The 26,248-nt window shown below is 35.6% G+C and overlaps 1 protein-coding gene across 3 annotated transcripts in view; it reads left to right on the top strand.

Moving 5' to 3' along the window:
• Arp6 (Actin-related protein 6) overlaps positions 1-26,248 on the top strand; it is a 46,296-nt gene that overhangs the window by 9,102 nt on the left and 10,946 nt on the right. For all 3 annotated transcript variants that reach the window (XM_081727632.1, XM_081727630.1, XM_081727633.1), the window contains exons 3-4: positions 2,413-2,605; positions 9,248-9,440. In XM_081727632.1, the coding sequence (XP_081583758.1) occupies positions 2,413-2,605; positions 9,248-9,440 (386 nt within the window). The remainder of the gene's footprint in view (positions 1-2,412; positions 2,606-9,247; positions 9,441-26,248) is intronic.

The raw sequence follows: 26,248 nt of genomic DNA, 5'->3' as shown, positions 1-26,248 counted from the left end.
GATAGTTGTCATACTTGTAATTAACTACTCTTTACTCGTTACCATTATTAACAACAGTTTTAGTATTACTAACATAGCTGTGACCGTTGGAATTAACTATTATTATTATTATTATTATTATTATTAATAATAATAATAATAATAATAATAATAATAATAATAATAATATATTTCATTTATGAGACCTGAGCCTTGATTGTACGTGAAGTTAAAATCAACTGTTATGTCACGGACGGAAAATGATAGCTTATAACCCAAAAGAAACTTGCCCCCACCCCCGCAAGTGAGGGTTAGTCTGTGTTTAATAATTACAGCAAATTAATAATGTTTATAATAGAATGTGAAAGAAACACTTTTTAATAAATTAAACTACGTCAACATGTTAAAATAATTAAAAGAGCCAAATTAATCATTCACTTTGTACTCTCATTTGTTTAACTGGACGAACTCAGACCTAAAGGAAAAGAGTTTTCTGTCCAAATCTCATAAGCAGTGGGAAATTTTAATATTATAGAAATTGACCCTCCTTCCCTTTTAAAATTTTTAATTTTCAAGACGCTAAAAGATATATTTTATTACTTTAAGTTAAAAGTTGAAATACCGAGTTTCACGCATCCAGCTTAAGCAAATCGTTCTTTACTTTATAAATATTTTCTGAATAAGTAATGGGGAATTCGAACACTAAAGAAAGTGCACCATTTGTTCTATCCCTTTTGTGTGTTGAATTTTCAGGGTTTATTTTGTTTGTTTGTTTTATAAATATGTCACGTTCATAAATATGTCACGTTTCATTTTACTAGCTTCAGAGATTTGCTAGATACGCTACTCTTTTTTTTTTTAAAAAAAAAAAAATTACTCCACCCTTTTTACGATACGTATTTCCAAAAATTATTTTTTATATCCTGCTTTCGTAAGAAAATGATTTTTAAAATTAAAATTTAACGACTCTACTTGTAGTAGTATACCCAGAATCACTTATCTTAACTCTTTTATATAAAAGTACAGAAGATAAACACTGTCAAACTCATTGAATTTCATGAACAGTTTCCGATTTCTTTTGACTAACTTATTCGTACATTTCTCACAAGCTGTAGTTTTAAATTCACGCACTGCCAAGACACAGGTTTCAAAAAGGTAAGAAACTGAAAATATAATAATAATAATAATAATAATAATATATGTATTATGTACGTGTGTTATATGTATATATTTATTATCTTAATGAAGCTTTCGTAATTTGGAAATATACCTTTAGTTTACTTTTAATATGTTAAAAAGCCTACTTCCCTAGAAAAGTTTGCAGGCTACACCCCTAAATGACTATGTATTGGTTTCTTCAAACGTATTGCGTTTCATATTACATTAGTAATTTAGCGTTATTAGTTGATTTTTTTCTGGCTTATACATATAAACTCTATCAAAACACTGTGAAATATAATAACTGTCTGCGTTCTTAATATATATAGTCGGTATTTAGTGTTCACTTGTGAAATATCTAGTGGGCTTTTGTCCTACCTTTGCAAAGTTAGAGTAGGCTTTGTTCTACTCTTAATAAAATACGCTCCACAGAGTATATATACGTATATTGCAATTCTGAGTGCTTGCTTGACTTCAGAAAAATGTGGTAAAATATGCTTTTTAAACCTTTTTATTTAATTCTTTTTTTAAGAATTGGTTGTGGTATTCTTGTATCTCCATTTGAAAAAAAACTAATTTCTTAATCAATTATATAATTAATTCTTAGAATTAATTAGGTTATATAATGTAATTCATGTACAACTCCAGAACAGATAATGATAATAATAATTTTAGTAGTACAAACATAGCTGTTACCGTTGAAATTAGCTACGTTCGTAACATTATTGCCAACTAGTTACTGCATTGTCGGAATTTCGTGTGGTGATGGTGAATTTCAGAACTAAAGCAGGTGAATGAAAACGGCACAAGATCTAAAAATCATTTCGTGGCACTAGTCCTAAATGGCACAAGACCTAAAATTTAGACCCAGTGCCGTTTAGAACTTATGAATGTTATCCTGTCAGGGGACTTTTGAGACACCCTGTATAAACTTTATTATATCCAACAATTATTACAGCTACGATAGGTAATAGTACGCAAAGAAAACATATTATCCGAAATGAAATTAGTTCCTAAAATTAAATGTAAAATTTCCCCACTGATCCACTCTTTAGCTCTTCAAAGAAGATAACAATAAGTACTTGTCGAAATTATTAGCTATAGATACAACATTGAATACAAGAATAGTGTAACTTTGTTACAATACCGTTTAATTATCTTGAATAATTTCATTTCTTTATAATTTTTCATGAAACGTTAAACTTTTACAGTTTTTCTCTTCTTGACACTTTACTGAAGTCGTAACTGAAATTTTTAAATTTATTTTTATTGCAGGGTTATCTAGTTAATTGGGATGTTGAGAAGAACGTCTGGGACTATATCTTCGGCAAAGAATGTTTTGATGTTAATTTTTCAGAAACTACGATGATAGTTACAGAACCCTATTTCAATTTCCCTTCCATTCAGGAAGCAATGACCGAGATTTTCTTCGAAGATTACGAGTGTCAGTCATTATTACGAATTAATGGTATGTAATCTTGAAGAAGCCTTAAGTAATCACGGTCTAAAGAATGAATTGTAAGTAGTTGTGAAAATGATTTTGATTGTTGCTTGCCTTGCACACTTTCCAACTTCTTGTAGGATACTCGGCTAAATAGGTAATGTTCACGCCTTTGGTGTAGAAGATCTAAATTCAATTCCTGTTGAGAGCTCATGTAGTTTGGATCCTACGCCAAGCTTATATGTAAGGTTGTCAACTTTTGAGAATGGAAATACCGGACACCCTCCTGGATTACGTATACTCTTAAGATTGTGACATCATCTGGTGTCAACAATGTGAACAACCTGGAAGTGGTTACTTCACATAAAATTGAACGATTCGGAGTTCTAATGTAATAACTTTAGTTACTTTTCAAGCATTTATTAAACTTTGGCACATGCAGTCTACGATCAATAATACATCATATTTAAAACAGAAAAGTAAATATAATTGGCAATATAATTACGGCATGCACAAAATATACTTGAAAAATAAGTAAGTCTTACCAACTTCGCTGGGGGTGGTAATGTCTCATAATACATACATACTTTTACTGAATCTGGATGCATTATTTAATTGAAAGATGTAGCTGAGGATGAAGCACTGCTAGCTGCGCTCTTGAAAATGTATTTTTGTTGACCTTTAGCATTTTTGATAAGTTATTTTCTTACCTTCAACTCTTCAGCAAATTCCGTGCACGACAGGTCGATATCAAAGCGAATTATAAGCTCTGCTTTAACTACGTTCTTCGACAAATGATCGATTTCTTTCTCACTTCAGTGTAATCTGAATAGAACAAAGAATAGGACTAGTAAGAGGAAGAATTACCTGATGTTTAACGTCCGGTTTTGAAGTCGTACCGGATACCGGACAAGGAAGTCAAAACCGAACTGTCTCGTAATATACCAGATGCTTGGCAACCCTACTTATATGCCTCATATATCTTCATTGCTGAAATGAGACGTTAAACTGTTTTAAAATAGACTGTATTTTCACTTAAAGTATACAACATTTTCAGCGATGGAAAGGCTCGTTAGATAGTAAATAAAGCGATTTCTTGTCTGTATCATAAGGAATAATTAATATATTATTATATATATATATTTTTTTTTCTTGTTTGCATATTTTTAAAACTAGAATATTCAGTGATATTCAATGAGCAGCCTCGTCTTTTTGTAATTACGATTACGGATTTTATTTTCTCCCAGAACATAATTAGTTAATTACCGTAAGTAGCCTCCTTTGTGTTTCCAGTGTTGCATTAAGGACTTGCCTGTCGTGATCGAAATGAGAGGCACCTAAGAAGTGCGGGATAACAATACCTAATTTGTATGAAATGAAACACATGGTTCTGATAATATCGAATGGTAGCTATAAGAACGTTAAAAAAAAATAGATGGTAGAGCAAGGATTTGCAACTAATTTGGAATAGTCTCACCCTAATACAAAGTAGATCCAATCTTCTCTCTCCTACTCGTATATGATGATAGGCGTAGACTTGTAGGTAGAGGCGTTTTGAAGATCTCCATGACGACTTATCTGACAATCGACCAAACCATCAAATGCTGGACCGAAGGCACGGTGACGTCTATGTGTTCCCCGAAGTGGTTGAGTTCGAAAACCAAAAGACCAAATGACCACGATCAAGCTTTCTCAAGTGTATTTGTTTCAACTGTCTCTCTGATGTCATGCAGGAAGCGAAGGTTGTCACTCACTTAAAGTCATGCACAGTCAATTACCCCAAATTGACACAACTGAAGTACACATGTCGTCCTGCCGATAACACAGCACCAAGCAGCTATACTTCCTACTGAAGCTGCAAACGTCGTCGGGATACACAGACTCAATATAGGAAAAGAATGACTTCCCAGAGTCAAAGTACTTACTCATTCATCAATATTATTTCCTAGTTGTGTCAATGGTTCCCAGGTAGATGTACGAAGCGTGCATTGATACGATGTTGGTGCAGGGCAATGAGAGCCCAGTAAGAACAAACTTATTGAGAAAGCATCTGATCTAAACAGAACTAAATTTTAGCTAACGCGTGTGAGACTTAGGGGAAAAGGGTAATAGAAAGTGCTACCAATGTTTATTACATTTTATTTACAAATACAAGGACTTCCTTGTAATAAATCAAACAGAAGGTAATTAGTTATTTCCTAGATGAAAATACAATATCAGCTGGCGATGTCGATGGTCGGTATAAATGACATCTAACAGGCGATGAACTCCAACAACGAAGCCTGTTAAGCTGTCAATGTATGATTGACTGGTTTAGATGTAAATAAAGTTGCTGGTCCTGACTTCGCATCCTGTAACACTAGATACCTGGTTATGTCCAAGAACTATTACAATTTCAGTTAGTAGAGAACATGTTTTAATTGAAAATAAAATTTTCTTTCCCGTTCCCCCGTTCTTACACACTTTCCGAACGTGGTAATGGAGTTATCAAAATTATTAAGTACAGATATAACGTTGATTCTACAAAGATAGTTTAATTTTATTAGAGATGTAATTTGAATATCTTCATTTCTTGTTAAAACAAGAATTTGTGAATGATCGCAAAAATGTATAAAAAGATTGCGATCTTGGCCAATAATTAGTTTTTGAATCAGGGGTTACAAAATTTTTAAACGGTCCCTAAATCAAGTTTTCATATTTTCTACGGAATGAGCACATCATACTAAGTTAAGTGATAGTTTTCGTTTGGCTAACATTATATGTAGTTCTTCAGATATAAGACTTACAAGAAAATTTTTGATGAAAATATATTGGATCTTTTGATTTTGATTTTGATTTTAAAAAAATATATTGTAATGAAGATATCACAAGTGCATCTTTTCTCTTGTTGTTTCGTTTATGACATTAGTTTAAGGTTGCAGCTCGTATTTGGGAACAAAGGCATTGTTGAAGATGAAGATTTAACATGGTGTCTACGAGATCGGGTTAATGACAAAGTAAGATAGAAGAAAAAAGAGAATGAGTTTGTAGAGATCTGTGAAAATAATTAAATAATTGAATTGATGCTTATGATTATTGATGGTGAATAAATATTGTAAAGCTGTTCTTTACTGATGTATAATTACTGTAAAAAAAATTAATAGTATTTGACAAGTGCGGAAGTTTACAGGGGCTAGATTAGAATTTCGAATGGGTTTCCTACGATCATTAACTAACTATTGAAGTTACTTTTTAAATAATAGTAAACGCCTGTTTATATTTAAACTGCTTTCTTCACAAGCGTTTCATAAATGTAGTGAAGGCTTCATAAATCCCGTTTATTTCGACTGAAGCACGCTCATTTGTCAAGGTGAAATAGATTATGTATTTTGAAACCAAACTGGATTTTCATATTTTGAAAAAATAACCCGATTTCTACTTGTGAGGTAAGTAATTTAATTGCAAAATAATGTGTTGACAATGTTCAGCTTCCAGTTCTGGTCACATGTTTAGTCGTCACTTACATTATGATGTTTTATATAGATGTTGGGAAATTTAAATATGAAGTTTAAAATCACTATTTCATATCTTAGGGTGTATTTAAAGAGAAGAAGAAAGGAAAGAAGAAGTTAGCATGTGTGTCCCATATTATTCTCGCTTAATTTTACATTTGTCGTGATTTGCATTTTACAGAAGGTTAATTCTATGTGTCCGATCTATTTGCCCTGCTCACAGAAGCGACTAATCCAAATAAACATCAGCAGAAAGCCAAAAGGACTCTAGTATCGCGCCAAGTTTGCATGTGTGTGTTATGTGCATAATAGCACCCAAGGTGAACCCATTGGGAAGACTACGTCTTACTATTTTTCTATCCCAAGTTTTCCATAACACAGAGTCGAAAACAGTGCAGGGAAAGTGAATATGCATTGGGGAACAACGACCATCAAAAACATATTAATCGATATAAACACCACGACGTTTCAACACTTTGTCCACTCAATAAGGGGAGTAGAAAGCGACCGTTTACTGCATTAACTCCACGTGTAGCTCGGAAGTTGTGCCGAATGGCTCTGCAGGAAAACCAGTGTGATGGCAGGACGATTGAATGTGGCACAGTCAACAGTGAACCGGAACAAACATAGCAGATTAAAGCTCCTGATGGTGTTTAACTTGGGCGTATCCTTACTGCAGCCCATCAGAGGGGAGAAAGACCAACTGCAAGCTTCTCTACGAACTCCATCTATCCGGAGGAAAGTGAAAGATTATTGCCACACTCGATGAAGCATGGATTTATCTATCAGTTTGTGACAAAATTCGAGCCGTAACGTACACACCACGAGACGCAGAAACCCGTCCTGACTTCATCCGTCAATGAAAAGCAGATTTCTCGAATGGATTTCTGATTACTGCGGGATACTGCTGTGAAGGCGTGTTAACGATTCGGCAGGTGCGCAAAAGCTGCAGAATCAACTCCGCATTTTATCAGTAACATGTCCTCACACCAATTTATACAGCAGATCTGCCTCGTTTGTATGGAAATGCAATAAGTCAAGTCCGTGCGCATATAGCTAAGGCCTCATCACATATATTCCGTTCTACACAGAGATTTCTGCAACAGATGACGGCAGACACTGGTCCAGGTTATTCCCTTCCACGACAAACCAGTGAAGTCACCTGATGCAATCCCGCGGATTTTTGCGGGTTTGGCGTATTGAAAAGAGCACTTGCATTTCGTCGTGTCAGTACTGTCCGTGGCATCTGGAAAGCCTGCTAGGAGGAGTGCCTCAAGATTCTCGTTCTTGTACTTTAACGGAGCCTCCTACAATGGAAGTTACGGCGTAGGGTTATTTCCAAGACATATGGTGCTCACATTGAGGGCAACCGATGGTGATTTTTTTTTTTCGTAAGGTAGGTAAAACGTCAAAATCGGACACACATACACGGTCATTCTTTTGTATCAAGTAAATACCTTTGTACCCTGAAAATGAGCATCGAGGTTTTACTTGAAACATAACAGTGTGGTTATGACATTAATTTTTCGAATTTATATTTTTTAGTTTTGGATCAGTCCGCTTGCTCGCTAAATCTTGTACAAGTAATATGTATCTTACTAAAGAAAGTTAAATCTAAGCCTCCCTGGCACGAAGCCCCGTACGAAATAAGTTAGCCGGTGACTTGAAATTTGGGACATTAGCATCACCTGTTTCCTCAACCATCTTACCATCTGCTTAGCAGTTACTTTTGTATTTCGTTTTTCTAACTAATAAGATATGTATATGCTAGCTGAAATGCCCGGTCTTGACACGGAGAGAATAGGTTTATAAAAACAACAGATAAAACATCAATTTTGAACGTGTTATCGCGACATGGCGATGAGTCCTGAACTTGGACGTAAGCGGTATCGGAGGTGTCACTTTTAATCTCAGCAACTGCGAAAAATATGAATTGAATTAATGTTGGTCGTTTTGATTATCTTTCCTGTCACACTCGTGCATCACGAATCAAAATCGGTGAAGCGGTCTAGAAGAAGTTAAATACCAAACATCGTTACATTAAGCTTTACTTATATAGATAAAAGGCCTGTCTTCGTCTTTTTCGCTCCTTGATTGATTGGTTGACAGTATGAAAACAGAAAACAGGAAAAATCATATGTGAAAACAAAGAAGTTAGCTGAAGACAGTGGAGAATGAAAGCATCTCAGTTGAAGCAAGTGACCTGTCAAAAATGCAAAATACAAATATCTGTGATGATGATGATGATGATTGGTTGACTGTCAGGTTAAATGTGATAAGTCTGTTTGTCTCTTCGCGGTGGTTCAATGGTAGAGTTCCCATCTCAGGTACATAAGATCCTTGGTTCGATCCCAGCTCGTGCCAAGAGGGATTTGAGGTGGACAAACTTCCTATGCGTGTTTTTTCTCGATGTTCTTCTGTTTCCTCATTCTGTCTTCATTCTACCATTTCATTCACTACTGTCTCCCTTAGCCTCAGACTATAATTGTGGGACTTTATAATTGAAAAAATATCTTTAATATGGATCGGATGGTGTGATTGTCATCCACTTCATAGTTTGGTGGACAGCCAGTGTTTTGTGTTGGGTTGATCGTGTCGGTAGGTTTCGTACTGTCCTTACATAGTTCCCTGTAACTGAAATGTATTTCAATAAGTACACGATTCAAAACAACGACTGTCTACCAGACCCTGAAGTGTGTGTTGATAATGCCGTCTCATGATTGTGTTCTTGATGGATAACCCATCACCGCGCGTAGTGTTGGTGTCCTGCTATCGTTACTTTTTCCAGAAAAAAATTAAGATTGGATACTTTAGAGAGTCACTGTATACACTTCTTAGGTACGCAATATCAAAGCTTTACCTGCTGTTTCAATAGAGACAGCAGGAATTATGCTTCATGTAATTTTTGTGCTTCTATGCAGCCGATAATAATAATTATTGAGCGTGTCTTTGGAGCACTATTTCTCGCTTGTGCTCCATCATGAAGCTATTGAGAAGCTACTTTAATTAAGAATTACGTACACAGTCGAGAAACTCTGAAATAAACATGAGTTTCCCAGCTAAAAGCTATCTGGCCGAACATAGCCCTTTGCCAGGGAGCTTCATGTATTGTTAAGTTGATTAAAATATGAAATGTCAATGAAAATATTTTTAATGTTTTGTGTATTCTTCTTTGCAGCTGGAGACCTGAGTAGTTACCACTACAAAAAGGAATTTCCCAATGAATTGTGTTGTCTGTTGATAGACTGTGGCTATAGTTTCACTCACATTGTTCCTTACATCAAAGGGAAAAAACTCAGACAAGGAATCAGAAGAATTGATATCGGAGGAAAAGTTCTCACAAATCATCTCAAAGAAATAATATCGTACAGGTAAGAAAGATTATCCAATTTAAAATCATAACTTCAATTATTGACGATATAAACGAATTGGAAAGTCGTAGATACAAGTTTAAAGTATGATCTGGTCAGAAAGTTTACAGATAACATTTTACAAAATGTGACTGTCTGTAAGGAAGAACATGGATGGAATTTTTCCTAGTTTTTCTCAAATTCTTGAAATAATTGGCTGTGCGTAGGAAATTTGAGTTGGAATTTTTGTACAAATATTCTTTTTAAGCCGTCGAGTTTGGGAAGAACGGAATTTCTAAACTTCGACCCTTGACAGAATGGGAGGGACCGCGGTGGTTCAGCAGTAGAGCACTCGCCTTTGGTGCACAGGATTTCTAGTTCGTTCCCAGCTGGCGCGAAGTGGGCTTTGTGGTGGGCAGACAACATGAGCATGGGTTTTCTCGGGATTCTTCCACTTTCTTCATTCAGCCATTTAATTCATTATCATCGTCACCGTCTTCCTTAGGCTCATAACATAATCGTGAGACACTAAACTTAAAAAGAAAAGATTGAAAAGAGGTGTTACCTATTCTGTCGTTCTTCACTGCATTATCGCAATTACTTAGGCGAGGAAGTTAAAATTCTATAGAAACATTCTCCTTTCATCCTCAACTGTGGGTAAAATAGGGTTTTCAGAAATTTCATTCAAAAGGCTGGGTAGCTGGATTTAAGTGTTTTGCGGGGCTGCGGTGGCTCAGTGGTAGAGCGTTCATCTCTGGTGCATCTGGTCCTTGGTTCGATCCCATCTTCTTTTTGTACAGAATATTAATATCTCACATCAAGGAGGCAATTTGGCTAAGTTTAAGGAATTGGAAGAAACTACTAAACTGTGATTCTTATTGAAGACTAGCTAAGAACTTTGATTATCAATTTACATGATCTTCCGACTTCAGCTGCAATAATGCATTTTTACTTGATTTTTACTTTGACAAAGTTCATTTAAAAGCACCTTTGGGGAAAAAAATAATTTTCCGGAGGAGGATGGACAGAAGATTTTGTCTGATTTGCATTATATATATATATATAATAAGAAACCGACTTGTCTTGATCCTAACCTCCTGAAAAACTATTTAAGAGCGGAATTCATGTAACTCAGTGAAATCAAAATTTCGACAACTATTATCCTGAAATCAACAACTAAAAAAGTTTGATGTTGTCATTAAAATAATAATATTTAAAAAGATTAATGGTTGACGAATTGAGATTTAGACTTGTGGTCAGTGCTTACGTGAATATTTTCTTCGTCAAACTACAAATCTGATAGCACAGTTTCAGTTACAAGAAATTCCATGTCACGTGAAACTAATCCTGACCGAATTGTCTTTTTAATATTTAAATCTGTTTACAGGGTCAAAAAGAATTTGGTCAACTTACGTAGCGTTGTACAGATGGTGGTTTCAGATTTGTGGTAAGGAATTTGGGATCCTTACCAGCTTAAGAAACACTTCGATGATACCACGCAGTTGTGCTCGATGTGCAAATACTATCTGTTTGTTGTCACTCTTTTTCTCAGTTTCTACTGAAGGAGACAACTTTGAACCACAGTTTGATCAGGTGTTTCCTCGTGGCGAACTTCCCAAAAATCGTCAAGTGTGCGTGGCTATTGACGGCGCAATGCTCGTTTTCATAACGGGAACACTGAAATATTCATGGAGGATGGATGAGGGACTGTAAAAGGCGTTATAGGAGGCATCCATTCCATGCACGTCTCAGTTTACTTCGCCAGACAACTGGACAGCTTCTCCTAGTGAATGACAATGTGAGATGTATCGCTCCCGTGTAGGGATGAAATACCATGGCACGAAAAATTCATGAGCTCCTTCGTGGCTAAGCGGTTAGCGTACGCGCCTTTGGCATAGGAGACCCGGGTTCGATTCCCGGCGGGAACGTGGTTCCGATTTCACGTTAATTAATAGATCCACGTCTCATATAGCCTAGCTACTGAAAGGAACGTTGAATCTACTCAACTCAACGAAAAATTTGTCGCCTGCTATTTACTATTTGGCTATAACTAATGTCGGAAAAGACACATGTGTAGATAGCCCTTCGAGAGGGAGTGATCTTCTTAGCCATGAAACCACACACAACAACCATTCCCCCTCCCTCCCCCTGCATGTTAACACAGCAATTTCAAACTACCTGCTAACTTCTTGGGTATATTCACGCGTCCTGCTACCTAGAGTTTGAATTCGTTAACATAAAGAGGGCTGCTGTGGCTCAGTGGTAGAGCATTCACCTCTGGTGCATGGAGTCCCTGGTTCGACCCCGCTCAAGCCAAATGAAATTTGTGGTGGAAAAACACCGTGTGCGTGGGTTTTCTCATGGTTCTCCCGTTTCCTCCCACTTTCTTCATTCCACCATTTCCTTCATTTCTCATCACTGTCTCCTTTAGCCTAGCTGGCATAAGCGTGGAACGTAAAACTTAAAGGTTTCATTTCATTTCATATTTGAATATCCGAAACTACTAACTATATTGCTGAGACAACATGTTCCTGTCCTAGACTTGTAACCACCTCTGTAGATAATTTGTTGTTGATAAAAGACAGCGGTGACAGGCGAACAAGAACTTCGATAACGTAGTCAATGGTTTGCAGATATACTACTCGTGAGTACACTGCCAACCCTTGCTTTCCTACCTCATCCTCTCCCCCTTCTTTTCTAAGTGTGTTTCTCTCTACTTTTCTCAGATTGAAAAAAAAAAAACTTGCTTCTACGTCATCCATTGGCCAGTTGGAAATGGTTTGTTTGTAATATGCCATTACAGCCTAATGATATTATGTTTTAATAGGAGGGTGCCCGAAATTTTTTGCACCGACTGTACTTGACGTTTAACAAAAAATTTCTGGCTGCTCATATAATTCGTAATATTGTTCATTATTCTATTTCAAATTAACATGGAAAACTGTAAAAAAAAAAAAAAAAAAAAAAAAAAAAAAAAAAAAAAAAAAAAAAATTCATTACGGATTATAGCTTTGGGAATCAATATCTTTATTTATATTTTAAATTAGTTATAAGTCTTGTATATGGATGTGTAAATGGATTATTACAATTCTTACGGTGTCAGTGCTATCCGAAAATATAGATCCACTATTGGATGGAACTTTCAGATTAAATAACCAATCTAAAATTCGACAGAATTTTCAGGACCACCCTTCACCTCTCTTTTAGATACCTAGGTCCTTCTAAAATCTAGTTTAATCCAGATTTTACCAAATTTTATTCGTTTCAAAGCCCCACCGCCAAAATGCTTAGTTTTGATTGGCTGATAAACCCACGCTATGATATTAGGGCGCAATTATTTCCATTCCATGCCGGGAAGTGTTATTGAAGACATCAGTTTTTTTTAGCTCGTAAATGGACTGATTCCTGTAGTGGTAAACGTCAAAATTCAGGTAACATTTGGACCTTATTAACGTCTAAATATCACTGGAAGTCTTAGGAGCCATAAACTATTAAATTTTCAGGAGAAAACTAGACTAAAAAAGGCTGAAATAGTAAGGGCAAGATACTGACGCCATGATTTCATCTGCCGATCGTGATGGACAGAATTCAGGATAGTGTGTGCATTTAATCTCCTTTCCCAAACTCAGGAAATTCAATTCAGTGATTATCCTTTTCACCCCTCCCAATATCATTTACAGTCAAGACCTGTCCGTGCAGTAATTTATTAATATAGATAGTGATTTTTTTTTTTTTTACTAACTCACATGGCGGTATTTTGCATTTTGCAATCTTGGTAACATTATAATGATGGCTTAAGTTAACGCTCAGGGCTCCTATCTGACTCCCAAATTGGGAGTACGGCTTCCAGCGGGATGAGTTGAACATGTAGTTTGTTTCCGGGTTCCTGCCCCTTCAGGGCAGGGGTCCTATTGTTAGCCAATACTTCGATATGTCCCCTCGGGGCATTGATTAAACAGGTCGAGTAAAGAATGTGATTTAATAAATATAAGGGCCAGTTGGCCCTGTTCATTTCTTTCCTTTCGTTACCTTTCATAGAGCCGATTTAACATAGTAAAATATGGGTGCTTTTTGTGTATATTTATTAGTATAACATGTATTAATGTAGTGTGTAGTATGGATGTGGCATGTATGTGTATATTTGTAATGTAGAAACATGTTCTAGTATCAGTGGTAGTGGTAGTTAAGTGATGAAAGAGTGTGTGAGATGGTTGAGCATGGACGGTGTAGTATTTACTATGCAATAAAATTTTTATTATTCCGTCATTAAGTGAACTCATACACAATATTTAAGAGTGAACGTAATATAGTACAATAATTCCGTGTACAAGGTCACATTCGGTGGTTCAAGGGTTGATCATGTCGTCGCTAGCCTCCTAGTGTCGAAAGTCAGTACTAACCGTCATTCTTCTGTCGAGGTACTTAGTGATTTAGTTTTCATGAAATTGACCTTTCTTTCCGAAATAAAACCTAGAAGGTATAATTCCCAGCCCATATGAATGTACAGTTAGGTCAAGTGACCCAAAATTAATATATTCTGAAAATTTCAACATTCTGCCTAGTCTAGAAATCGAAATATTTAAATAAATAAACAATACGTAAATTTTTAACAGAAGTCGGGCGATATGATGCTAGTTCTTCGCTTTGGAATTATATTAGATGTTCATTTTTCTTCGTGGCTGCAGAAGTTCATTGTTACTGCAGAATTTTATAAACATTAAACATTATCGCAGATAATTCTATTTTCAGTGAACATACGTAGGATTTTTTTTTTCTTTCTTCTTAATAAAGCTACCGAGTATTACATAGTATTGTGTGTGGGATGAGAGTCTTGGGTTCGAGTGAGGTTGTCGTGCGGTGATCGGAATGGGAAATGTTTGTAGTGATTATAGATTTTAAAGTGTTAGGATGAAATGCGTATATAGGCTGGGCGTAGATAGAGGAAACAGGGTGTTTGTAGAATATAGCGTCGTGGCAAATGAATATTAATGTGAATATGAATATAAAGTATATGAATATTGTAGTAAATGAATATAGAATATAGGACACCCATATAGTTAAATATATAGTAGCCCAGTGAATACTTCGCCGTGTGTTGACATATAGATATTGAATAGATACGTGTAGCTACAAACATCTCAGGTTCTGACCCCTGCACCATAATATCACGCGGACAGGAGGGCGATATATAGTCGGACTATGGTAATACTTTGTAGTTTTATGTGTTATAATATTAATCAACCATAGTAATACCATCTGATAGAATGGGTAGCATCATATAATCGCTGACTAGACATATTGAATAATAAATTATGAAAAGACAATAGTAGTTATACAACAGGGCTGTAGTGAATTATATTTTCTGGTCAGTTTTAAAATAGAATATCCTGCTCCGTGAGATTTTTTTTTTTTTCTTCACGTTACCTACTCGGGCTAGCTTACAATGTTCATGGAGGCGACAGCTCTGACAGGGTTACAGAATCAAAACAATTAATTATTGAAATTTATTATCGCGTACCCGGATGTCGACCCCTAGTCCCTTTAAGTATTTTCATTTCTTTTCTTAGTTTAATTAGACGAGGGAAATTAACGACATCCCAGACTGTGGCGTGTCTGCGCAGGGTAGCTATCGGTGAAGTTTGGCAATAGAAATCACCGATCCGAAATTCAGTTTATTTAATTTTTTTTATTTTGGCAAATCATTAATTAGGGATATCTTAGCTATTACTCTAATTTCATTACTATCCTGGAATCTTCTAGTTTCCAAGAGGTCGGAAGATTTTTTTTTTCCTCTTTTGAAATCCTAAATTAACGCCGTCTCTAACCTTCCGGAGGATTTCGGGGTCTGCAAGGGTGTTGACCGGATACGGTGAGTGGTGGGATTTCCCTAAAGCCTTTGTCTTTCCGAAAATCCCATCGTGGACACAGACTTGTCTCATCTTCGCAGACAGTTTTATCGGCTAGTTATTTGGTAAGCCGAACCCCTTTTGGCATGTTAAGAATATTTTGGCTATGGATTTTGTTGAGAGCGAAATTCGACTTCCATCTTTGTAGCGTTAGTTATTTCTCACTTAAGTCTTTGGCGCCCCTATTCTTCGTCTTCCTTCTTCTCTATCTCTCTCTCTGTCTTCATTTCTTCAAGTTTTTTTTAACTTTTCCAACCTTCCCCCCCCCCCCCAAGATTTTGAACTTGTTACTTACGATTTATTTAACGTACAACTCTGATCTGAAATTACCGGCTGAGACATTGCAAGACACAATTCATGGATAGAGTAGATAGTGATTGGGTCCTCCATCACATTTTGACCTATCGCCGAAATGAACAAAGACTTCGTAGTTGACGACACTTCGATTACGTTCTGTCACCGTCGTCCTCTTAAGTTATTTTTTAATCCATTGGTCACTTTCCTTCCGTTTTGGTTTTTGTTTACCTTGTAGTTGACCTGGGCCCAGAAATTGTATTTTAGGTTATCTAGTTATATCTTTAGGAATGCTCTGTGTTACGTGCCTGCCTTCCAAAGTTTTTTTTTCTTCATGATTTAAACACGAATTGATTATATAAGAGTGAAAAATTTATAGATGCGCGGTATCAAGTAAAAATCAATTTTCTTTTTCATATGTAATGTCGGAAGTCATTTGTTTTGGGACAATGTTTGCAACCTTGTAAAAATATTATTATTGGGGTGATTAATTTAAATGTGTGCGCATTTATAATATATATATATATATAAAGAAATGAATACGTCGAAATGTATATGTAAGTAGTATGTGAATATGATTTTAAAGTAAAAGTATGATATTAAATGTATTATGAATATATGTAAGAGCGCTCGTGTCTGTCCCCCTAAAACGTGTATTGGTTGCTATAGTTTACCACTGAGTTTCCGACGAATTTAAGAATGTAGTTTTTGTCAAGAATACCGCCGTGCACTCAAGTAATTTTTCTTTTTTTCTGAATAAATGTAAATGACAACTTATGTAATTATGTAATGGCATGTATTGAAAAGTAACGGCAGGTCTAAACGTAACCCACATCATAACGAATATTATCCCTGAACAACTAACCTAAAACCATTGTGGAAAGTGCACCTTGAATCCTTCTCACCATTCATATGTATCCTGTGACTTGACCAGTTTTTTTTTATCCTCAATTTGAACCATCATACTTCGTACACCTGTGGAAGATTTTTTTTTTTAAATCCGAACCATGTATACATATATCCAAAAGTGATCTAAAGGAAAGGTCTCATGACGTGTCCCTGTGTTGAACAAATAAGTAACTTGAAATTATTCGATTAATAAATTTGTGAATGGACTATCTAAGAGGAGAAACATCCTCTGGCGAAAGTGATTATTTTTTTTGAAATCCCAAGATGGGTATAAACATCGCAGTGTGCGAGTGCAGATATAAACTGCGAAGAGTTACAATCGAAATATAGTCGATGAATGTTTTTTTGTAAACCAATAGTTTATATATATATATATACATATATAGAGAGAGATATATATAAACACAAACTAAGTTAAATGGAGCGAAATGTTTTGGACACTATGAGTAGTGCGTGATCTGTGATTTGAACGCTCAAAATTATTAATATTTTATTACCCGATGTGAGGTAGAGACTCATATAAGTTCTAATACAGCTAAAAGTTTTTTTTTCCACTTTTCTTTCCTCTTTGTCCAAATTTTTTTTTTTTTTAGTGAAATAAGTGTCTTTTTGCGTATGTCGCAAATTATAATTTTGCTTTAGCATGCCTAAGATATGATACATGTAATTATATTTTTTTTTTTCATTTGTTAATAGGATTGAATATATAAAAATTTACTAAAATATAACACTTTGTATTCTATTGATATATAACCAAGAACTTGTGCTTTTAATATTTTCTTCATAATTATTTGTTTGTCTTTTCTTTTCACTATGAATGTAATAAACTATTTGTACCCTTGTAGCTAGTTGATTTTCCTTTAAACATATATACACTGTCCTGAGTGAGTGAGCGTGTGAATGCATGATAGATTTAATATAAGTAATTTTAGTGATATCATTTGTTGTATTAACATCTATAATATATGTGTCATGTTTTAATATATGTGTTAAGGTAAATAACCTAGGTCATGAAGGACCGCTACTAATGGTTTAAATCGGCTCTAAGAGTGAAACAAAAATAGCAGGATGAGCCTAAATACGACATCTTTCTTCCAGGAAGTTGAAATTCTTATTGATACGATACGTAAAGTTATATTGAGTTTATAAGTCTGATTTTTTTTTTTTTCCTCTTGGCTAATTCATATGTGTGGTCGATCCTAGAGAACAGAGTTCAGATGCTGGATGGTTATCAATCACCGGTTAGAATAACAGTACAAAGAATGATTTCACTTTTCTCATTTCCAGGTCTAGGTCTGGGCAACCCCACGATCGTGGTGCCTGGAGCTAGGTCTGGGTGGTATGAGGGAACATGTGTCTATTCCGAAGCATTCCCAAAATTGATTAGTCGTTAATAACGTTTAGAATGATTCATCTTCCAACTACTTTCCCGACCTTTTACTATATTTCCAGAATTATCCAGTAATCTGCTTTCTTATTAAAATACCCTATTTCTTTTCTTTCTTCTTTTCCTACCTCCTTCTTTTACCCTTCTACTTTCTTCTCTTTCTTTTCTATTTCTAAATGAAAGAAAACGGAGTCATGATTGAGAGTAGTCGCTATTGGCACGGTCAATAAGTTGTTTAGATGAGTTTTCTTCGGGAGTCCGATATGGAATAATCAACAATAACAAGAAAGTTTATTGGAATTTACTTTATTGGAAAATAATCCGGATTTCAATCAGTAGGTGATGTTTCGTAATCGTCCTCGTCAAAGAGAATTAAATTTAGCGACTTCTCTCCAGTACATTATTATTATTATTATTATTTTTAACGTTTTCTTTCAATATTGGCTAACCGTGACAGGATCTGTTGCCCTGGAAACGGCGGTTTCTATGGCAACGGACAACGTTTTCTTTCAAATTGGCGACCGTTGACATCGGACAGTTACCATGGAAACAATTGTTTTCCCTGGTAACGAATCTGAAATTATTTATTAAACACTGTTAGGATCGAGCACATATTGACTTGGCCACAAAAGGTGCATAATTAAAAAGTTACAGTGAGATTAAATAATTATAGTCATTGGCTGTTCTGCTATCTTTGTCTCTCTCTGTAGAAAGGGGGAAATGAAGGAATTTGCTAAAGTGACTTCTAAAATTTGAAAATGCTGGAAGTTGACCCAAGGAGGGAATTAGATAGGAGTCCCTTAATTTATGAATAGTATCTGATTAATAAGTATTGTTAGTTTATAAGGATATACTTGCATGTGTTTATATTGTGTCTTTTTATATGGAAACTATGGCAACCAATAGGGAAGTAGTATCACACGAGAACGCGGAAGTCTCATGTACACAATGTACTTTAGAAAGTAGTGAGAAAAGAGCTCGCGTCTCTCGTAGGTTAGTGAGGTGTCACGAGTGTGGGCTGAAATGGATACATTTCAGTTGTATTAATTTAGAGGATACTGCTGAAAATGCAGAAAAGGTTCGGGCTGGTGAAATAGTTAAATACTGCAAAGAATGTGAGGGGAAGCTCCACCAGTCGCGTGAACCCATGAGTTTATCCTCTGAGAGAGAAAAGGAACATCCCGATTCGGACGGTGAGCGAGGGTATAGTACCCCGAAGAACCGAGGCCAAATATCTCCAGTGGAGATATCTGACCTCGATGATGATGAAAGAAATGGGGATTCAATTGGTGATAAAACCAAAGAAGAGCAAAGGAAGACTGTGTCATCTAATAATGACGCTCTCTTCCTTTCATTGCAACAAATGCTACAGAAAATAGATCGGGATAATCAACAGATGAGGTATGAAATGAATGAAAATAGCCGGGAGATGAGACGCGAAATAAATGAAAAAATAGATAAAAATAGCCTGGAGATGAGACGCGAAATAAATGAAAAATTTGACACCTCGAAACGAGAAACCGAATCTCGATTCGAGGTGCTAACCCAGAAAATCGACAACATATGTTTGGACTTTGCTTCCTCAATAACCACATTGAGGGAGCAAACATCTACTAAAATTGATTTGGTCAGATGCGAGGCTCAACAGTCCCTAAAGCAATTTCAGCAGGAGACTGAGGGTAAATTAGAGCATGTAAATTCTGAAATTGAACAAATGAATACCAAATTGCATAAAATCGACAATAAACTAGAAACACAGCAGGCCGAAATTGATAGTTTAAAGTCAACCTTGTCGGACTTATCATTGGAAACCAAACTGAAAGTAACTGACCAGAAAATTTCGAAAATTCAAAACGAGATAGTAAAGATTCAAAAAGAAATAACGAAACCTAGTTGCGAAAAATCAGAGGTAACCTATCCTTTCCCCGGTAGCGATTCCTCAGAAATATTACCTGCTATAACAACTACCTGTAGCGCAGGAAAAGAAAATTTAATGTCAGTTGATGCACGGGATATTGCGACGCACTACCCCATGCATCAGTCAGAACCAAAGTCGTGGTTCAATTCCAATAGTGTGCCGAATCAGTCGAGTGTTGTGACGACTACGGTCACTAGCGTGAATGCTCCCTCCTTACATGGAGGTATACAATCACATAGCGTGTTGCCGGGAAGAGGAGATGGGTACCATTCTGAGTCGTCGTTCACGGGTGCGATTGGTCCGGGGATGGAGCCCAACATATTCAATACGACCAACGAAATCCCTTTCACTTACATGGGTAATTATAACACCGCTACTACGTCGTCGGTGGTAAATCCGGTGACGACTCCGATTGTACAGGATAATATGTTAATTCCCAGTAACTATTCCCCTGCTTATGTTAGTATGAGCTCTAAAGTGTCCCTCCGGGATATTGAACATTTTCCCACTTTCGATGGGAACATTGCGAATTGGTTACCTTGTGTTTTCCTGTTACCTAAAAGGTGAACTCACAATTTCCAAAATCTTAAGCTTTTCAACTGTACTGAGGACAAAAAACGGGAACTTCTATCTCAATACCCAAAGTGAATGTTACACTGTCTCATTTGAGTGCATGAGAGTATGAGTGAGTAGTTAGTTTATTAGTATTAATACATGTTAATTCTATTCAACAAAATTTTGTTATTCAAACAAAATTTTTTTTAACGACGCCGGGGAACTGTAATATGCCATTACAGCCTAATGATATTATGTTTTAATAGGAGGGTGCCCGAAATTTTTTGCACCGACTGTACTTGACGTTTAACAAAAAATTTCTGGCTGCTCATATAATTCGTAATATTGTTCATTATTCTATTTCAAATTAACATGGAAAACTGTAAAAAAAAAAAAAAAAAAAAAAAATTCATTACGGATTATAGCTTTGGGAATCAATATCTTTATTTATATTTTAAATTAGTTATAAGTCTTGTATATGGATGTGTAAATGGATTATTACAATTCTTACGGTGTCAGTGCTATCCGAAAATATAGATCCACTATTGGATGGAACTTTCAGATTAAATAACCAATCTAAAATTCGACAGAATTTTCAGGACCACCCTTCACCTCTCTTTTAGATACCTAGGTCCTTCTAAAATCTAGTTTAATCCAGATTTTACCAAATTTTATTCGTTTCAAAGCCCCACCGCCAAAATGCTTAGTTTTGATTGGCTGATAAACCCACGCTATGATATTAGGGCGCAATTATTTCCATTCCATGCCGGGAAGTGTTATTGAAGACATCAGTTTTTTTTAGCTCGTAAATGGACTGATTCCTGTAGTGGTAAACGTCAAAATTCAGGTAACATTTGGACCTTATTAACGTCTAAATATCACTGGAAGTCTTAGGAGCCATAAACTATTAAATTTTCAGGAGAAAACTAGACTAAAAAAGGCTGAAATAGTAAGGGCAAGATACTGACGCCATGATTTCATCTGCCGATCGTGATGGACAGAATTCAGGATAGTGTGTGCATTTAATCTCCTTTCCCAAACTCAGGAAATTCAATTCAGTGATTATCCTTTTCACCCCTCCCAATATCATTTACAGTCAAGACCTGTCCGTGCAGTAATTTATTAATATAGATAGTGATTTTTTTTTTTTTTACTAACTCACATGGCGGTATTTTGCATTTTGCAATCTTGGTAACATTATAATGATGGCTTAAGTTAACGCTCAGGGCTCCTATCTGACTCCCAAATTGGGAGTACGGCTTCCAGCGGGATGAGTTGAACATGTAGTTTGTTTCCGGGTTCCTGCCCCTTCAGGGCAGGGGTCCTATTGTTAGCCAATACTTCGATATGTCCCCTCGGGGCATTGATTAAACAGGTCGAGTAAAGAATGTGATTTAATAAATATAAGGGCCAGTTGGCCCTGTTCATTTCTTTCCTTTCGTTACCTTTCATAGAGCCGATTTAACATAGTAAAATATGGGTGCTTTTTGTGTATATTTATTAGTATAACATGTATTAATGTAGTGTGTAGTATGGATGTGGCATGTATGTGTATATTTGTAATGTAGAAACATGTTCTAGTATCAGTGGTAGTGGTAGTTAAGTGATGAAAGAGTGTGTGAGATGGTTGAGCATGGACGGTGTAGTATTTACTATGCAATAAAATTTTTATTATTCCGTCATTAAGTGAACTCATACACAATATTTAAGAGTGAACGTAATATAGTACAATAATTCCGTGTACAAGGTCACATTCGGTGGTTCAAGGGTTGATCATGTCGTCGCTAGCCTCCTAGTGTCGAAAGTCAGTACTAACCGTCATTCTTCTGTCGAGGTACTTAGTGATTTAGTTTTCATGAAATTGACCTTTCTTTCCGAAATAAAACCTAGAAGGTATAATTCCCAGCCCATATGAATGTACAGTTAGGTCAAGTGACCCAAAATTAATATATTCTGAAAATTTCAACATTCTGCCTAGTCTAGAAATCGAAATATTTAAATAAATAAACAATACGTAAATTTTTAACAGAAGTCGGGCGATATGATGCTAGTTCTTCGCTTTGGAATTATATTAGATGTTCATTTTTCTTCGTGGCTGCAGAAGTTCATTGTTACTGCAGAATTTTATAAACATTAAACATTATCGCAGATAATTCTATTTTCAGTGAACATACGTAGGATTTTTTTTTTCTTTCTTCTTAATAAAGCTACCGAGTATTACATAGTATTGTGTGTGGGATGAGAGTCTTGGGTTCGAGTGAGGTTGTCGTGCGGTGATCGGAATGGGAAATGTTTGTAGTGATTATAGATTTTAAAGTGTTAGGATGAAATGCGTATATAGGCTGGGCGTAGATAGAGGAAACAGGGTGTTTGTAGAATATAGCGTCGTGGCAAATGAATATTAATGTGAATATGAATATAAAGTATATGAATATTGTAGTAAATGAATATAGAATATAGGACACCCATATAGTTAAATATATAGTAGCCCAGTGAATACTTCGCCGTGTGTTGACATATAGATATTGAATAGATACGTGTAGCTACAAACATCTCAGGTTCTGACCCCTGCACCATAATATCACGCGGACAGGAGGGCGATATATAGTCGGACTATGGTAATACTTTGTAGTTTTATGTGTTATAATATTAATCAACCATAGTAATACCATCTGATAGAATGGGTAGCATCATATAATCGCTGACTAGACATATTGAATAATAAATTATGAAAAGACAATAGTAGTTATACAACAGGGCTGTAGTGAATTATATTTTCTGGTCAGTTTTAAAATAGAATATCCTGCTCCGTGAGATTTTTTTTTTTTCTTCACGTTACCTACTCGGGCTAGCTTACAATGTTCATGGAGGCGACAGCTCTGACAGGGTTACAGAATCAAAACAATTAATTATTGAAATTTATTATCGCGTACCCGGATGTCGACCCCTAGTCCCTTTAAGTATTTTCATTTCTTTTCTTAGTTTAATTAGACGAGGGAAATTAACGACATCCCAGACTGTGGCGTGTCTGCGCAGGGTAGCTATCGGTGAAGTTTGGCAATAGAAATCACCGATCCGAAATTCAGTTTATTTAATTTTTTTTATTTTGGCAAATCATTAATTAGGGATATCTTAGCTATTACTCTAATTTCATTACTATCCTGGAATCTTCTAGTTTCCAAGAGGTCGGAAGATTTTTTTTTTCCTCTTTTGAAATCCTAAATTAACGCCGTCTCTAACCTTCCGGAGGATTTCGGGGTCTGCAAGGGTGTTGACCGGATACGGTGAGTGGTGGGATTTCCCTAAAGCCTTTGTCTTTCCGAAAATCCCATCGTGGACACAGACTTGTCTCATCTTCGCAGACAGTTTTATCGGCTAGTTATTTGGTAAGCCGAACCCCTTTTGGCATGTTAAGAATATTTTGGCTATGGATTTTGTTGAGAGCGAAATTCGACTTCCATCTTTGTAGCGTTAGTTATTTCTCACTTAAGTCTTTGGCGCCCCTATTCTTCGTCTTCCTTCTTCTCTATCTCTCTCTCTGTCTTCATTTCTTCAAGTTTTTTTTAACTTTTCCAACCTTCCCCCCCCCCCAAGATTTTGAACTTGTTACTTACGATTTATTTAACGTACAACTCTGATCTGAAATTACCGGCTGAGACATTGCAAGACACAATTCATGGATAGAGTAGATAGTGATTGGGTCCTCCATCACATTTTGACCTATCGCCGAAATGAACAAAGACTTCGTAGTTGACGACACTTCGATTACGTTCTGTCACCGTCGTCCTCTTAAGTTATTTTTTAATCCATTGGTCACTTTCCTTCCGTTTTGGTTTTTGTTTACCTTGTAGTTGACCTGGGCCCAGAAATTGTATTTTAGGTTATCTAGTTATATCTTTAGGAATGCTCTGTGTTACGTGCCTGCCTTCCAAAGTTTTTTTTTCTTCATGATTTAAACACGAATTGATTATATAAGAGTGAAAAATTTATAGATGCGCGGTATCAAGTAAAAATCAATTTTCTTTTTCATATGTAATGTCGGAAGTCATTTGTTTTGGGACAATGTTTGCAACCTTGTAAAAATATTATTATTGGGGTGATTAATTTAAATGTGTGCGCATTTATAATATATATATATATATATATAAAGAAATGAATACGTCGAAATGTATATGTAAGTAGTATGTGAATATGATTTTAAAGTAAAAGTATGATATTAAATGTATTATGAATATATGTAAGAGCGCTCGTGTCTGTCCCCCTAAAACGTGTATTGGTTGCTATAGTTTACCACTGAGTTTCCGACGAATTTAAGAATGTAGTTTTTGTCAAGAATACCGCCGTGCACTCAAGTAATTTTTCTTTTTTTCTGAATAAATGTAAATGACAACTTATGTAATTATGTAATGGCATGTATTGAAAAGTAACGGCAGGTCTAAACGTAACCCACATCATAACGAATATTATCCCTGAACAACTAACCTAAAACCATTGTGGAAAGTGCACCTTGAATCCTTCTCACCATTCATATGTATCCTGTGACTTGACCAGTTTTTTTTTATCCTCAATTTGAACCATCATACTTCGTACACCTGTGGAAGATTTTTTTTTTTAAATCCGAACCATGTATACATATATCCAAAAGTGATCTAAAGGAAAGGTCTCATGACGTGTCCCTGTGTTGAACAAATAAGTAACTTGAAATTATTCGATTAATAAATTTGTGAATGGACTATCTAAGAGGAGAAACATCCTCTGGCGAAAGTGATTATTTTTTTTGAAATCCCAAGATGGGTATAAACATCGCAGTGTGCGAGTGCAGATATAAACTGCGAAGAGTTACAATCGAAATATAGTCGATGAATGTTTTTTTGTAAACCAATAGTTTATATATATATATATACATATATAGAGAGAGATATATATAAACACAAACTAAGTTAAATGGAGCGAAATGTTTTGGACACTATGAGTAGTGCGTGATCTGTGATTTGAACGCTCAAAATTATTAATATTTTATTACCCGATGTGAGGTAGAGACTCATATAAGTTCTAATACAGCTAAAAGTTTTTTTTTCCACTTTTCTTTCCTCTTTGTCCAAATTTTTTTTTTTTTTTAGTGAAATAAGTGTCTTTTTGCGTATGTCGCAAATTATAATTTTGCTTTAGCATGCCTAAGATATGATACATGTAATTATATTTTTTTTTTTCATTTGTTAATAGGATTGAATATATAAAAATTTACTAAAATATAACACTTTGTATTCTATTGATATATAACCAAGAACTTGTGCTTTTAATATTTTCTTCATAATTATTTGTTTGTCTTTTCTTTTCACTATGAATGTAATAAACTATTTGTACCCTTGTAGCTAGTTGATTTTCCTTTAAACATATATACACTGTCCTGAGTGAGTGAGCGTGTGAATGCATGATAGATTTAATATAAGTAATTTTAGTGATATCATTTGTTGTATTAACATCTATAATATATGTGTCATGTTTTAATATATGTGTTAAGGTAAATAACCTAGGTCATGAAGGACCGCTACTAATGGTTTAAATCGGCTCTAAGAGTGAAACAAAAATAGCAGGATGAGCCTAAATACGACATCTTTCTTCCAGGAAGTTGAAATTCTTATTGATACGATACGTAAAGTTATATTGAGTTTATAAGTCTGATTTTTTTTTTTTCCTCTTGGCTAATTCATATGTGTGGTCGATCCTAGAGAACAGAGTTCAGATGCTGGATGGTTATCAATCACCGGTTAGAATAACAGTACAAAGAATGATTTCACTTTTCTCATTTCCAGGTCTAGGTCTGGGCAACCCCACGATCGTGGTGCCTGGAGCTAGGTCT

Source organism: Thermobia domestica, chromosome 10, assembly GCF_964235325.1.
Source record: "Thermobia domestica chromosome 10, izTheDome1.hap1.1, whole genome shotgun sequence".
Classification (NCBI taxonomy): Eukaryota; Metazoa; Arthropoda; class Insecta; order Zygentoma; family Lepismatidae; genus Thermobia; species Thermobia domestica.
Note: the sequence above shows the minus strand (reverse complement) of the source record. Positions and strands in the feature narration are given on the sequence as shown.